Genomic DNA, 16282 nt, shown 5'->3' on the forward strand with positions numbered 1-16282 from the left:
GTAAACAGCTGATCAAGGGTCAAGTGAAATTAATTCATAGTCCCTGCTCCCAAGACCGTATTGTTTGTGAGAAACTGTTCTAATGAGCTTCCTCCTAGGGGAGAAGAGTGAGAGCCCCACGCAGGAAGAAAGGAAGCTCTTCCTGAGCTATAACCAAAGCACTTCTTTTAACTCATCCATCAAAATTAGATAAGGAAACCAAAGGGAACATGTATCTAAATCAAGCAGAAGCAAGTCTCTGATTTCAAATGCACATTTAGCAAATGCACTGTGATTGAGGCTGGCACAGTGTGCACGCTGAGGTGGCTGGAACCAAAGAAAGCAGGTTCTGTGGCCAAGGTGTTCTTTTGTGGCCAGCAGCACCTTACTGAACATCAATTTCCCCCTAATCCTTCAAAACTCCCATCACCATCATGATGCTCCATGAATCATGCAGCAGCTCTGGCTGTCACGTCACAGACAACAGACCATTCTGGGTGCAAAGGGTGGTCCGAGGTTCATTGCTTTAACTCATTGGAAAATATAACAGCAAATGATTTTCTTCTTAAGAAGATATTCTGGGGGCACCTGGGTGGCTTGGTCGGTTAAGCGTCTGACTTCGGCTCAGGTCATGATCTCACGGTCCGTGAGTTCGAGCCCCGCGTCGGGCTCTGTGCTGACAGCTCAGAGCCTGGAGCCTGTTTCAGATTCTGTGTCTCCCTCTCTCTCTGCTCCTCCCCTGTTCATGCTCTGTCTCGCTGTCTCAAAAATAAAATAAATGTTAAAAAAAATTTAAAAAAAAAAAAGAGAAGATATTCTGGGGGCACCTAGGTGGCTCAGTTAAGCGGCCGACTCTGGCTCAGGGCATGATCTCGCAGTTCAAGAGTTTGAGCCCCGCATCAGTCTCTGTGTGGAGCCTGCTTCCGATTCTGTGTCTCCCTCTGCCCCTCCCCCCGCTTACACTGTCTCTCTCAAAAATAAACATTAAAAAAAGTTTTTTTAAATAAAAATGTTTTAAAAGATATTCTGGGTTTGCCCAATTCTTTTATTTAACAGAGTTTCCAGAATTCTAATCTGAAAAGAGTATATACATGTAGCCTATTCAACTGATTCAGCATCTCCCGTACTTTTGCTGTGATCAAGGGCTACTGGCCTGGCAAAATTATCCAGCACTATTTATTAGAGAGATGAATGAGAGAGCGTATTGCTAGGATTTGGACATTTTAGAGGGAAGTCTAAAATGTGAAACCCTGTATATATATTCTTGCCCCTCACCAATGTCTTTCTACTTCTCTACCCATGACCCCTGTTTAAAGGAAAAAAATAACAGAAAATGGAACTGAATTTTAAGCAACTATTACAGAATACATTTATTAACTGGGTATATCAGCATGTTAATTTGTATAATTCATTTCCTATGATTCACCCACAAAGACATGGAAATTATGCCTCTGCCCATATCCTAGTCCCCACTCACCCACCAAGGGAGGAAAAACTGCTAATTTAATTAAAGTTCAATGTGTTTGGTGGGCCTGTCTTACTAGTGGGCGGGTTACTGCACCTTAAACATCAGCACCCTCATTGTCATTGTGTCCGATGCTCTCCCTTCCTCTCACCCCTGCAGGTAGGCAGGTAAGTAGGGAGGGAGGGAGGGAGGCAGTTCTGTAGGCCCCTAAAGCATACCTGGACCTCATAAGCCTAAACCATTTGCTCTAGGTCAGCTTCCTGGAGTATTTTTATTAAAGTGGTCTGACGATTCCCATTTCTTTGTGTGCACTTCTCCCTAAGAATCTCCATAATGACAGAACATGATATAGATGTTCACAGGTTCTTGTTCATGACTCCCTCCTAACACCATTAAAATTTAACTCTCGCCTCTCCCACCATGTTTCCCAAGGTATGGCCCACCTACATTCTGACAGGCCTGGGAGGCACCTAAAAATACAGATTCTCAAGTCCCACTCTGTAAAGTCAGAATCTTTGAGGCTGATGCCTGCGAACATGCCTTTTAATAAGCTGCCCCAGGTGATTCGTATGCGGATAGTCCTGTGAGTTTACAGGAACCCTTTTGTAAAGCCCCACTGGAAGGCTCCAGCTTGGCCTCATCTGTGCCTTAGCAAATTAAGGGAAGAGGCTCCACTTGGGTCAGAGCTTTATTTATTTATTTTTTTTAATATGAAATTTATTGTCAAACTGGTTTCCATACAACACCCAGTGCTCATCCCAAAAGGTGCCCTCCTCAATACCCATCACCCAACCCCCACCCCCCATCAACCCTCAGTTTGTTCTCAGTTTTTAAGAGTCTCTTATGCTTGGGCCAGAGCTTTAACATGAAAACAGCAGCCCCTGCAACCCGGCCCCTAACAAAAAGCCAGAGAGGCAGGCAGTGACAATTAGCCAGAGGCCTCCAAGAATCCGATAACTATTAAGGGTCAAGATTCAGGGCTTTGAGGCTCAACTGCCCTTACTTTGCCGATGTTGGGGAGTAGAGTTTTATTCCACTAAAGGTGACCCTTTAAGCATTTCTTCTTCTTCCAAAGATTTCATCTTACACAGATATACCCCTGTTGGAAAGACATTCTTTTCCATTCAATCTCTCTGCTAATGTTCCTCTTTCCACTCCTAGCTCAAACATACATAACACGGGAGTTTTTCCATATTAACTATCTCAGTGATAGACATTAGCTTTGCAAAACAACTAGAAGCACTCAGTAAAATTCAGCTCCTAAAAATTAATTAAATATTGATTTTTCAAAGTTTCTTGTTAAGATTTATGGCCAGGGCTTCAATAAACTCTCGTAAGCAAAATAAGTGAGGGCAATAACTCCTAGCTAAGCTCTAACTCCAGTAATTACGTTCTCTCTCTCTCTAATTCCCCTTGTGATTTTAGCTGCAAAAGCAAATTAGGCCTAGACAAAGGAGAAGAAACTCCAGAAAAAAAAATGCTTTCTGAAATGCATTTTAGTTATTTAACTTAAAGGGATAAACCAATTTTTTTTAAAGATTTTATTTTTAGGTAATCTCTACAGACAACGCAGGGCTTGAACTCACAGCCTCAAGATCAAGAGTCGCATACTCCACTTATGGCACCAGCCAGGTGCCACTTAAAGGGATTAATTTATTCTCATTTCATTTGGCATCGCAAAAGATGGAATAGAATTTCTGGCACCCCATAAGTAAAATCTGGCAAAGAGAGCCCTTAAAACTTGGGGACTTCTGGCAAGAATCACTTCAATGATCAACTGTATGTTCATGTAATACCATTATTTTGAAAGGCAATATCTAAGGAAAGAGTTGTATTTTTGTTGCCTTTATCCGTGTGTGTGTGTGTGTGTGTGTGTGTGTGTGTGTGTGTGTACCAGTAAATATAACAGATACTACTGTTACAAAGTCGTAAAGTCTGCATCTCCAGGGCTTGGATTTTTATGTTATTTTTACAAATAGATAGATGCATAGATGATGAGATAGATAGATGGATGGAGAGATGGCTGGCTGGCTGGCTAGATGATAGCTAGATAGGTAGTTAGATAATGTTTTAAAATCTACTTTTTCTTTTTTAAAACAGCAACTGTTGCTTAGATTAATTTTGTGCCGCAAGGCCTGCTTCCCAGAGGCATATGGTTTGGGGGTGGCCATAAAAAGCTGGATCTGGAGCCTTCCCTTAGAACAGAGCACTGTGTTTATGACTTAACCATTTCTTGTTAGCATCAAACAGTGTATCATCGACTCCAGAACTCAGCGATGTAATCGTGGTCTTTCACATTAGAAAACAATACCTAATTAAACTGCACTTGACGTTGTGCACACTCTACCAAACACCGTATCCTCTGGTGTTTCGTTAAAAATTCAGGTCCCCAATCATGCCATCAGGGACACACAGCGCGCAAGTGTGCCATCTCACTGCAGTCGAATGCCACACTGTCCCTGGCCCTGTGCTTCCGTTTCCAAGCTTCCCCCACCCATCTGTTCACCCGTGTTAGAGAACACACAACTCTCTTGCATCCTAGCTGTTTGCCAGCACGCGTATGTATTGAATTCAGGTTTTATACCCCAGGCAGTGCCGACCACAGAACAGGTGCTCAGCAAAGGCCTGCTGAATTGAAGAAGGAGTAAATCAATGATGAACACATCAAATGCTGGGCCTTGCTGTACAAGCTTGAACACAGATTTGAGGGAGATGATTTTTTTTTAAGTAGCATAAGAGAATGGTGGTGGAATTTGCTTTAGTACCTTCCGAAGGATTTTTTTTCCCCCTTGCCATTATGACTCACTACTGCTAACTACGGAAATTTTAGGTAATAGTGACTCTAATATTCTTCCAGTTTTGTAGGCTCTCATTGTCGAGATGAATTCTAAGGGAAGCCTGAGCTCCTAAAAGAGCCAAAAAAAAAAAAAAAAAAAAAAAAAGACAAAAAAAAAAAAAAAACCTCTGCATTACATAGAGATGGGGAAGGAACACTGTTTAGCAAAAGATTCTGATTAAGAGTCAGTTAATGTCATCTCTGATGAGCTCCCATGTGCTGGCTTCCCGGTGACCTGGATGTGCAGAAAAGCACAGCATTTCACCTGGGTAAAATGACCCCTGGGTACAAAATCACTGTGAGGTCTAGAGCTTTATCTCAGTTTTTCTGGAGGATGAAAATCCTTCTAGTGAACTTCATAAACCAACTGCACTCATCAAGTTGAATAAGATGTCTATGTATCTACTTTCTCAACTAGTTGGTTAGCTGCAATCCCTGGCACGAAGCAGGTGCTCAAAACTACTTTGTCAATATTGATCCTACACTACTCTTGGCATAGTACAAGCTCACAGAACTGGGAGAAACCTAAGGAAGAATTTAATAGCTTGATCCTTTTCAAGATCGCAACATTGAGAAACAGAGAAACAAAATAAATCGCTCAGAGTCACTTCAGACTGCATTGTGGGATGCTTTTCTTTTCAAAATTTTTCTCCTCTCAGTTCATAACTCACGGGGGAAAATCCAAGAGGGGCTTGAAATAATCCTTTCGTGCCTCACAAGCTTCTTCTAAGTAAATATGCCTTTTATAAGTTACAGAACATTAACCTGAAATACATATAAAATGGAATCTAGAGACTTTTACTTGGTCAATTTATTTGGGGCGGGGATGGAGCCCATAGTTCTCAAACCCAACTCATAAGTATAACACCTCTCGTTTTCCTCTGGTGTCTTAAGAGTTTCTTAAAGTCACAGTCAAGAGGTCGGGCTTCTCATCCTTCATGAAAAACCAAACTGTACAATTAAAATTTCAGCACCTTGGGGCGCCTGGGTGGCGCAGTCGGTTAAGCGTCCGACTTCAGCCAGGTCACGATCTCGCGGTCCGTGAGTTCGAGCCCCGCGTCAGGCTCTGGGCTGATGGCTCGGAGCCTGGAGCCTGTTTCCGATTCTGTGTCTCCCTCTCTCTCTGCCCCTCCCCCGTTCATGCTCTGTCTCTCTCTGTCCCAAAAATAAATAAAAAAAAAAATAAATAAAAAAAAAAAAAAAAAAAACGTTAAAATTTCAGCACCTTAATTAAATCTGTGAGTGGCCACCAAATTAATTTGCAGCAGCAAAACAAGATGAAATTATGTAAAGCACAGGGATCAATTTATCATTCCATAACTTGCGATTAATTCAACAAGCTTTCACTTCCATGTCTAGGTGACAACCATTAAAATCCAATTGTCTGACTGCATTATATGAGAAATGGGACTTTCTTTTACGCCCAGTCTTCTAAAGACCTTGAAACATATTCTCTCCACAGATGAAAAACGGGCTCTGCTGCCAGCAAGGTTTGGGAGAAGAAGTGGGATGCCAGGGGGCTGAAGGGACATCAAAAGAGCCTGAGACCCTCAGTGCCACACGAGCTCCACGGGCTACCTCCCCAGTTGGCCTAGGTACCTTAGAGGCAGTGTGAGTTTCTAATTTACTAACACCTCGACTTAATCCAGGGCAAAGTTTCCCTCAGGCCTTGATCTTCTCTTATGTCTCTCTGTCCCCAGGATCAGGCTACTTGAGGACAGAACCTCCTGATTAACGTGTCAAGAGCCATAGACTCTCCTTAATAGACAGTCCCTTTACTTGCCGGGGGCACAGGCTCAGCCTCGGCAGGAGCTGCCACAATGTGTTAAGTCACCACTAAGGCCGATGCTCCATAATGACTTTAAATGCTCTAAGAACAAAGTACTGTTGGATTCATTAGCTTCTTGGACCGCCTGCAATGTCCCCTCTGCTCCCTGGCCTAGCGGGGCCCTGTCCACCAAGCATCTGTGGCAGAAAAGCAAAAAGGCAGATTCCTCCAAATCCAAAATGGAACTTGAACCTCCAGATGATGGTTTTGTTTTATGACACACTTGACTGCCCACTCACGGGTGTGAATCTGTCGCCTCAAATGGTTTTCCAAAGCAATTTGCTAAAGTGGATCTTTAAGAACACGTCAGGATGAATCATTAAAACATTTCAAGATGACAATACCCCTGGAAGGCAGAAGATGCTGAAGCAAATAGAAGGCATCTTATCTGCCTTCAAACAAGTGGATAAATGTAAGCATTGAGGCCTCAGAAACTATGTCCCTATCAAGTCCCCACCAGGAGTCCCTGAGAATCTTCCTACCCCCTCAATGATGGAATCCTTTTTGAAAGGGGGTTGATCAATATCTTTTAGAGTGTCTCCAGATCCAATTGCATCTGAAATACAACCTGAGTGGTGCTGATGTATCTCAGAAACCTCAAGGCTTCCTCATCCAGGGACTGAGCAGGTCCTGCCCACGGCTGGAGATCTATATGCCACCGGGGATGCTGTAGAAGACAGAAAACAGAAAACAGGTTGATGCGTAAAGTGTTGAGGCACTGGGGGTGGGGGTGGGGGTGGGATGGACACAGAGCATCAGCTAGGCTCCTTGGCCGCTTTAACTGTCTGCAAAACAAACATGTCTGTGCACAGGCGGTGGGGAGTGGGTTCGGAGCTGCTGTCATTACAGTCACATCGGTCACACGGAAGCAAGCAAGGCCTGAGAAAGCCCAGCTACCAGGTTAAGCAAAAGACTGCAAAGGCCTGGGGACGTCTGACTCTTCTGATCAAAAATAAACTCCACTTGACCCCATCAGGCTCTCTCAACTGTGGCTTTGTATTACTGTGCCTCTCCCCCATGCGAAGAAAAACTCCTCTATCTACTAGAGTTTCCAAAGCTTAGAGCTTCAGAACCATGAGCCTCCCTAAGGGCCAGTTATGTTGTCGAGGCAAAAGCCTGAAGTCCTTTGGGTGCTTGGGTGCCTTCCCCAGCACAGGGAGACAAGGGCAGCCACACTCAGTCTTCCAGATCTCAGTGTGCCTAGCATCTGGGGCTGTGCACCTGCGGGAGAGGACCCCGGAGCTGTCACCACCAAGGCTGACAAGAGTAGCCTCTTAGCAAGGGGCTGCTGCCTTTCAGCAGAGGACGTGAGGAGCACCGATGAGCACAGTGGTTAGAGATGAAGGCTAGGCCTCCTTTTGCAGCAAGGGTGGTGGGAGGGATGAAGGGCTGGGGCATCGCAGTGGTCTGGAAGAAACGCAAGTGGGATCCCTCTAGTCAAAAGGAAGCACTAGTCATGAAGTCCTTTCTAGAGTTCCAAGTCCCCCACCTGTACTTATCACCACTTAGAAACCTTCCAAAGCCTTGCTGTGATTCTCAGGGGGAGAATAGCGCTCAGGGTGCAGGGTGGGGAAGGGGGTGGGGTGGGGAGAGAAGCCCCATCTGCTGGGAGGGTAGATGTCTGGAGTCAGGAAAGACGCTGGGTGTCTAGGCACAGGGGTTCCCGCAGTGCTTAGACTGGGCCTTTAAACCCCCTTTTATGATGCAGAAGGAGGCAAGGGAAGGTTCTAGGGACAGATAAATGCACCATTCACGCATACACATTGTTCTTCACTCAGATATTGCCAGGATCTGAATGTGTGTGTTCCCCTCCCCCATATTCATAGGTCGAAATCCTAATGACCAAGGTGATGGTATTAGGAGGTGGGGCCTTTGGGAATAGCTTAGGTCATGAGGGTAGGGCCCTCCTGAATGCGATCAGTACTCTTCTAAAAAAGACCTCACAGAATTCCCTAGCCCCTTCCACAATGTGAAGACCTGGAGAGAAGGCGCCAACCCTGAAGAGGGCCTTTACTGGAAACCAACTCTGCTGGCACCCTGACCCTGGACTTTCAGCCTCCAGAACTGTGAGCAATAAACTTCTGTTCTTTATAAGCCACTCAATCTGTGCCATTTTGCTATGACAGCCCAAACAGACTAAGACTAGGTATTATGACAGGAACTGTCTGTCACCCACCCCCTCCCAAAAAAAAAAAAAAAAAAAAAAAAAAACCTAAACAGGCTAGCCCTGATATACTTTAGTGCAAATGTGGGGGGTTTGCCCCTGGATGGGGTGGCCTGGGTGACCTGGGGTTGAAAAGCTAGGAGGAGTGGGGGAGCAAGCAGGTCAGTCAGCATCAAGCCAGGTGTGTGAGTTTGGGGAAGAGAAGCCCACCCTGGCATGGGGGTCTGAGATAAATGTGGACACTTCGTAAGTGATAAGCGTTATTCCAGGTCAGATGTGATTAGCCTCACATCGTGGCACAAAGCCCAAGAGCCCACAGTCTTACCGTCTAGACAGGTCCGTGCCTCCTTGTAGTAGCTAAGTGCCCTGCAGCTTTCTAGACTTAAGGAATCCTCACTGATTTCCCACAGGCTGTCTTGTTCTCAGCTGCCAGTTTCATGGGCGTGCAACCTATGCAGTCTTAGAAGGGCCTGCGCTTGGGGGCGCCTGGCTGGCTCAATCGGTGGAGCGTGTGACTCTTGATCTTGCGGTTGTGGGTTCAAGCCCCATGCTGGGTGTAGAGATTACTTAAAGATAAAATCTTAAATTTTTTTTTTTTTTAAGAAGGGCCTATGCTTGGCTCAATGCTCTGCTGACACTGTCTTGAAATTCTTTAATAAATGTTGAACAAGAGGGCTCACATTTTCATTTTGCACCAAGCCCCACAAATTATGTAGCCAGTCTGCCCTGAGGGGCACCCTTTTCTGGGAACGCAGCCTTTTCTTATAGCTGTCTTGTTCTGTGAAGGCTGATCAGGCAGAGAGTCTAATCAGAGAAAGCCTGAGAACATTAACATATCTTCCCAGGTAATACCTTCTGCCACCCCCCTACTTTCCTTTCTTCTCTGAAGTAGATGGTGATTACCATGTGGTCAAACAATATTCATTGAGCATCAGCCACCCTGTGCCAGACACTGGTCAACACAGATACGAATAAAACCTTGACTCTCCCGGGGTGCCTGGGTGGCTCAGTCGCTTGACCGACTTCGGCTCAGGTCATGATCTCGAGGTCCGTGAGTTCGAGCTCCACGTCGGGCTCTGTGCTGACAGCTCAGAGCCTGGAGCCTGTTTCAGATTCTGTGTCTCCCTCTCTCTCTGACCCTCCCCCGTTCATGCTCTGTCTCTCTCTGTCTCAAAGATAAATAAACGTTAAAAAAAAAAACAAAAAACCTTGACTCTCCCAAGAAGTGCACAGTCTGGTGGCAGAGACAGACACACAAAATAACTTTGGCAGGTAAATGCTGAAAATTAGGGAGAGCAATTCTTTTCAGGAAGTACTGAATTATGAAATCATAAATTATAAGCACAGTTAAGTACAAACGCCTCCCAGTTGTGCCTGGTCATGTCCTTGCATCAAATGACAAAGTGCCTTTCCAGGTCGCCCCCGCTGTCTGCACAGCAACGCAGAGCTTCAGGCAGGCTTGTCCAGGTCTGGGGTTTAAAACTCCCCATGTCTTTCTCACGCAGCCACTCACAAGTGTGCCAGCATCTGGCCCAGGAGCCTCTTGATGGAAATGATAAAGTTCACCCATCATGGTCTTCCTCTAAATCAGGGATCAGGAAACTCTTTCTATAAGGGGCCAAACAGCAAATATTTTAGGCTTTGCAGGCCATACAGTTTCCACTGCAATTCCTCGCCCCCTGCTGTAGCTCAAAACAGCCACAGACAGTGAGTAAACCAATGGTCGTGGCTGTGTTCCAATGAAACTCCATTTACAAAAATAGGTTGCAGGCTGTAGTTTGCTGACCCCTGCTATATTTGATTCGAATTTGGAGGCAGACTGGCCTAGAAGAGACTGTTTACTTGAAATAATGCAAGATTATGATATCTAGATTATAACTAACTTTGTCATCTGGGTGACTTGGGCAAATATCAGCCAGGATTCCAGCAGGATACAATAGGCTCCTTCCAACTGGCTAATCCAAGAAGAATTCAATAGACTATTTATAAAGGCGTGGGCAGGGTTTAAGGAAACCGATAACGAATAATGCAGTATCTATGACAGGTAGCACCAGAGAGACTTTACAAATCCTAAGCCGCAAGGAGCAAGAGGAATTTATGGAACCCAGAGAGGGAAACTTTATGGAGAAGGCATTTAATAAAGGAACAAAGCCAATCCAGGGTGCCTGGGTGGCTCAGTCAGCTAAGGGTCTGATTCGGCTCAGGTCATGATCTTGTGGTCTGTGGGTTCGAGCCCCGCATCGGGCTCTGTGCTGACAGCTCGGAGCCTGGAGCCGGCTTCAGATTCTGTGTCTCCCTCTCTCTCTGCCCCTCCCTTGCTCACGCTCTGTCTCTCTCTCTCAAAAATAAATAAACATTAAAATTTTTTTTTTCAAAAAGGAACATAGCCAATCCTGTCACATCCAGTCCTATTATGTATGCACACCAACTGTCAAAGCCAAGAGAAGGCAGAGAAGAGGGAGGCTATGGTTGTCCATGCAAAGTCAGCCTCTGGGGGTGCAGAGGAGGAGGAGAAGAGTGGATGGTGGATCTGGAGAGACAAATAGAAGGTCTCCTGCATAGCATTCTTCGGAAAGAAGCAATGAGACTCGACCAGGGAGTCATCCATTGATTCAGTGGGCATTTGTGCCTTGTGCCAGGCTCTGGGTTACAATTTAATACAGCTATAACCCAATAAATGCAATGAAGTTCATAGGAGCTCTGATGGAAATTTCCATAGGGTAAGTGGGGTCACGAAGAGATCGAGGACGTAAACATAGCTCCAAACTAAATGCCAAAAACACAAGTGCAGATTGCGGAAATCTGTCTCTACTGCAAGAAACCCAAAGGCTTCATGAAAGAGACACCTTTAAACACAGCAGAAGCCACTCACCCTTCACTAACACATAAAAATAACTTCACAGATCAATAATGGTGAATCCATATAGCAGGACTATAGAATTATCTTCAGAATCCACAGACAAGGTCCTGACTGCAAGCTCATATTTCTCATTTCCAACTGATTGTCCACCCCGATGAAGCTCAACATGGCAGCTGGAACAGCGACTATCCGTTGAGGAATCTCAAGTGGAGACATGATAGGAATATACAGCAAAGAGATGCCCCAGAAATGCTCTGGCTTACTGCTTTGCTCGAGCTGTTTAAAAAACACTTCACATAAAGTAATGTTCCTCCTGGAATCAGTCTGACAGCAGTTCGTGATTATTACCCCAAGGAAACCACTAGCTTTTATCATCTCTTTCAATTATCATTTGTCTTAATTCTCTGGTACATACATCAATATTTGTCCCTCCAAACATCCCACACGCAGAACTCTCTGAGCACCTTAGAACACCAATGGCCGGTATTAAGTAGAACAAGGCAAACACACCCACCCACCAAATCTTTGTGTTTTAAGAAAATTTGTCATGATTTCACCCCCAAACCATTCCCTAAATGCCAGGATACACTATTACCCACATGCTGCAAATATCATGTGGCCAGAACGAGGCTACCCCCATCACTCCCAGGAGGTGGAAACACGGATTCCCAGTCCTGTTTGCCACCCCCGCTTCCCCTCTGGATGGGGAAAGGAGCTGCTTCTGCAGAAGGGGGTGGACATACTGTCATTTGAGGCGGTCTGTCTGTCCCCAGCAGACCTGGGCTAAAATGTCAAATGGGGCACACACAATGAGCGGCCACCAAGAAGTAGGCCTCCTCCTGAGCCAACCCAGGGAGGAGGGTCCCTCTACTCCGTTGCAGTCCAAGGTCCTGCTCCCTGAACCACCAGGCCACTCCTATAAAGGAGCCCCTCCCCGAGCACGGACAAGCGGCACAAGGAAGACAAGGTCCCAGATTTCTGAGGCAAGGAAGCAGCCTCCACTTTGTTTGTCAAGGCTCTATCTGCCACTTTCTTCAGGCAATGTGCATTGAAAAGTGAGCCGGCCTCCTCTAATATGTTTTGAGTGCATAGAAAACATTTCCAAAAGTTACGATTTAGGACAGCAAAAGATATACACCGCGAACTCATGTCGCTCTCAGGCTATTTTGCAGACATCTGAAATTCTGCTTTCCACAGGGCAAAAAGTGATCACTGAGTCAGTCTCAAAAAGACCACAAGCATCGCCATGAGGCTTTCAGATATTTTTTATGACTTATGATTTCAGCATTAAATTTGTTTCTTGAAAACAAAAATGATTCTTTCAAGCCAAAGGAGCTGAATTCCAAGATTTTATTAAAAGATAATACAAGAAATAAAGCAATGTTTTAACATGCTCTTTTGCCTACCAGCCTACACGTATGCACATAATAGAAATGCATTAATTCGAGACCGTAAGCCCCAAGCAAAACTGACTGCATTTAAAAAAAAAGTTATTACAAAAAAAGCAGACCCACCCATGACCTAGAAAAGAGAGCCATCAATTCCGCCTGGTGCAAAAGCTTTCCTTGTCTTGAAATGTGGAATAACGGCTTCTTTTTTCGTAGGCAGTTTCCCCACACCCATGAATGACCTCAAGTAGCTCCCGTAGAAATTGTCAAACAAGGAACAGTACCACTATTGCACATTTTTCAACATATTTGTGTAAAATACAAACATAAGCCAAAGGAAGGCTTCTAATGGCCCATTCCTCTGTACTTCAATGCGACAGGTCTTTAGGGATGAAATTGTAGGATGAGTGATGTAAAGGGTGTTTCTTTACCATGCTGGATAATTGGCAGAGTGATTGGGACATTTTTATAAAGTTGCAATACTCCTAAGTGCACATTCTCACAACTAGGAAGCTCCAGAAAGGTTTTAGAACCAGCAATTTTATATCGGGAGAGATGGCTAACAACTGAAGCTCTGCGTCTTTTCTGTGGAAAAGAACAAGGTTGTGAGTCCTTGAGGCAAACTAAACCATCCACTGAGCATGTGTTGACGTGTCAATGTCGGGGAAGCCTAAGCTTTCTGGGAGGAACAAGCCCAAAACAAGAAAAATATATCTATTTTGCAATCTTGTGCTAATTAAGAGCATCCGTTAGTGGGCAGGAAAACAACGATTGAAGGAAATTATTTATTCCTTTTTAGGAGAAGGGAGTTGTGGGAGTTGTAGAGTCAGTCCCCAGCAGGGCATGCGACCAGGCACAGCTGAGAGCATGTAAGCATCAGCCACAACCTTTCTGTAACATCCTCAGATAATCACGGTCTTTAGGACTTGGACTGAGTGAGTGTGCAGGGCTCTGTGAGTCTCTGGGGTGGCAGTGAACACGCATTCCCCTCTGCATGCTCAGGCCCTTTTTCTCAGTCAGTCGTGCTTCAAAAAGAGCAGGGGTCAGTTACACGTTTTGTGGTGACATTTGAAATTCAGGTACCCGGTGCAAAAATGTCATTCAAACAAAGGAATCTCAGTTTCAGTTCTGGATAAGATGTGTAAGCACACCCCCACCCTGTGTCTTGCACTGAATCAGCACTAAAACCTGGACAGAACACACAGAGCAGTGATTTGAGGAATCTGAAAAGTAAACACTAACAGGCAGATTGGAGAAGAAGACCAGAATTCAAAGTACCACTGAACAAGCAGTGAGGTCACCATTGTTTTTTCTTCTGAGGTCCTCTTTCCTGGCCTCTGCTCGAGACAGCCACACACTGGAAGCGGGCATTGGCACAGACCAAGAGCATCGGGAAAAGCCCTCCAGTTCAGGCTCCAGCAGAGAAGGGGCCTCCTAAGGCTCAGAGACAGTGAGAAAATCCTTCATTTTCCTCTCTCTCTCTCTTTTCTCCCCCTCTATTCTAGCATCCCAATGCCTGGGCCATCCCACTGCAGTGATGGAAGTCAAGCAAGGGGGCCACAGGCACCCAAAACTCTAGAGGAGAGGGCAGCTCACCCTTTTATCTGTGGCTATCACCCCAAGAGGATGGGGTAAATGCCCCAGCGAGTGTTTTCTGTCTCTTTCTTCTGTTATCTTGGCCTTGGACTCAGGCACAGTTACCAGAGGTATGCAGTACAGCATGAGTAGAGCAGGAATAACTAAAGCCCACCCTTTCTGGTCAGGGGTTCAGAAACCACAAGGAACCGGAAAATACTGGGAAAATCGTGGAAAAGGAAAGCAACCCCATAAAGTGGTTTATGAAGCTCTGGGCTGTAGGAACATGGATCTGACCCTTGTTAGCATACCAAAGGCTCTGGGAGCCAAGCCGACTGACCTTTAGGTCAGGGTCCCAGACTGGACACTGGGTGGCATGCATGTGGGAGAGGTCTGAAAAAAAAAACATGGCAAAGACTTTGAAAACAGGACTGATATTGAAATTACGATCCACAGAAGGCCGGCTGAAATGTGAGGCCTCAATCCAACCAGATTGCCTGTGAAAACAAATATATCAACCTTATCTATGGTATTTAATCTCAGAGTTTATGAGTTATGACTCAGAGTCTCATAATACAATATGCAAAATGTCCAGGATATAACCCAAAACTACTCGGCACATGAAGAGAATCCGAACTGGTGTGGGAAAAAGACAATCAACAGATGCCAATACAGGCATAACACAAATGTTGGAATTATTTGAAAAAAATTAAATGCAACTGTTCTAGAAAAACTCCAAGAAGCAAGGACATACATTCTTGAAACCAGTGGAAAGACAGAAAGCCTCAGCAAAGAAATACAAGATATAAAGAGCCAAATGGAAACTTCAGAACTGAAAAATGCAATAACCAAAATAAAAGTCTCATGGATGGACTCAGCAGCAGAATGGATAGGACACAAGGAAAGGTCAGTGAACTTGAAGACAGATCCATAGACAGTATCCAATCTGAACAACAGAGAGAAAAAAAATGATTTTTTTGGCGGGGGAGGGTGGGTAGTAAAAAGAGCCTCAGGGACCTGTAGGACAATATCAAGAGGTCTAACTTTCAGATTAGACTCCCAGAGGAGGAAGAGTAAGAATGCAGTGCAGAAAGGAAAAAACAAAATTGAAAGACAGAATGGCTGAAAAGATGCCCAAATTTGACGACCGCTCTAAACTTAAAGATTCAAGAAGCTCAGCGAGCCCCAAACAGACTCCAAGAAATCCCTGCCCACACACATCATAAGCAAACTGTTCCAAACTGAACATGACGACAGAAGCCGAGTCTAATCATCTCGTGATGGACTCGACTCGGTGGTGGGTCAGGGTCCGAATGGCGAGGTGGGAAAGGCAGAGCCCCTCCCCTAGGGACCTCTTCCCCAGAGGTCCCCTCCCTGTGGAGGCACAGTCCTACCTCTCCAAGTCCATCTGCTAAATGCCTCTGGCAGCAGACGGCACACATGCTGAAACCCAAATGCAGAGCAGCATTTTGAATCCTTTCCCCATCAATCTGCTGCCTCTGCAGCATTACACAGAGTGTAGGCTGGGAGGCAAGGGAACCAGAAATCAAATCAACTCTGACAAGAAAAAATGCACTATAATTCAAGCAGGCCCTGATAACTTTTAGGAAGGAATTAAGGACAAGGAAGAAAAGACGCTCAGCTCTAGACTGAATCTCTAAGTTACCCTGGTAAGGTGGAAAGAAATACCAAACAAATTTGAGCTGGGTTTTGTTCTTCAACCGACATCTTTAAATTCACCATGTTTTCTGTGTGTGTGTGTGTGTGTGTGTGTGTGTGTGTGTGTGCATGTGTGTCAAAATAGTTCAAGTCTGGGTGAGATTGGAACCCCCGAGGGAATGGCTAAAAGAATAAAACATATTGTATTTTAGGTTTTTCTCATAGACAGTAGAAAGAGCAGCCAAATTCCTGGATAGATCCAGTGAAAGGCAGAGGCTCTCATTTGGTTTCATGATATAGAAACTACACAGCATCTACATGCCGAGTAGGAACTCAAATGTCAAATCCTGTTTCTCACTGGGGTAACACATAAGCAGGAAAGGAGGGAGGAGTCTCATTTGTCTGTAAGATTATAGAAGAAAGGTTGCCTAACAAATCAAACAGGAACTGGAAAACAACACTAACCACATTTTTAAGGATTCGTGTTCTCTAGCTCTCTCACAAACACACACACATATACACACGCAT

The 16282-nt window shown here is 45.0% G+C and overlaps 1 protein-coding gene across 7 annotated transcripts in view; it reads right to left on the minus strand.

Annotated features, from left to right (window-relative positions):
* The window catches only part of METTL24 (methyltransferase like 24), a 174950-nt gene that overhangs the window by 134571 nt on the left and 24097 nt on the right, over positions 1-16282 (minus strand). For 6 of the 7 annotated variants that reach the window (XM_060616381.3, XM_060616379.3, XM_060616380.3 and 3 more), the window contains exon 2: positions 6677-6775. In XM_060616381.3, coding sequence (XP_060472364.3) covers positions 6677-6775 — 99 coding nt within the window. Of the gene's footprint in view, positions 1-6676; positions 6776-16282 lie in introns of those variants that run through there. The other variant, XM_081795773.1, reaches the window with a different exon arrangement.

Source organism: Panthera onca, chromosome B2 (genome assembly GCF_046562875.1).
Source record: "Panthera onca isolate mPanOnc1 chromosome B2, mPanOnc1 haplotype 2, whole genome shotgun sequence".
Classification (NCBI taxonomy): Eukaryota; Metazoa; Chordata; class Mammalia; order Carnivora; family Felidae; genus Panthera; species Panthera onca.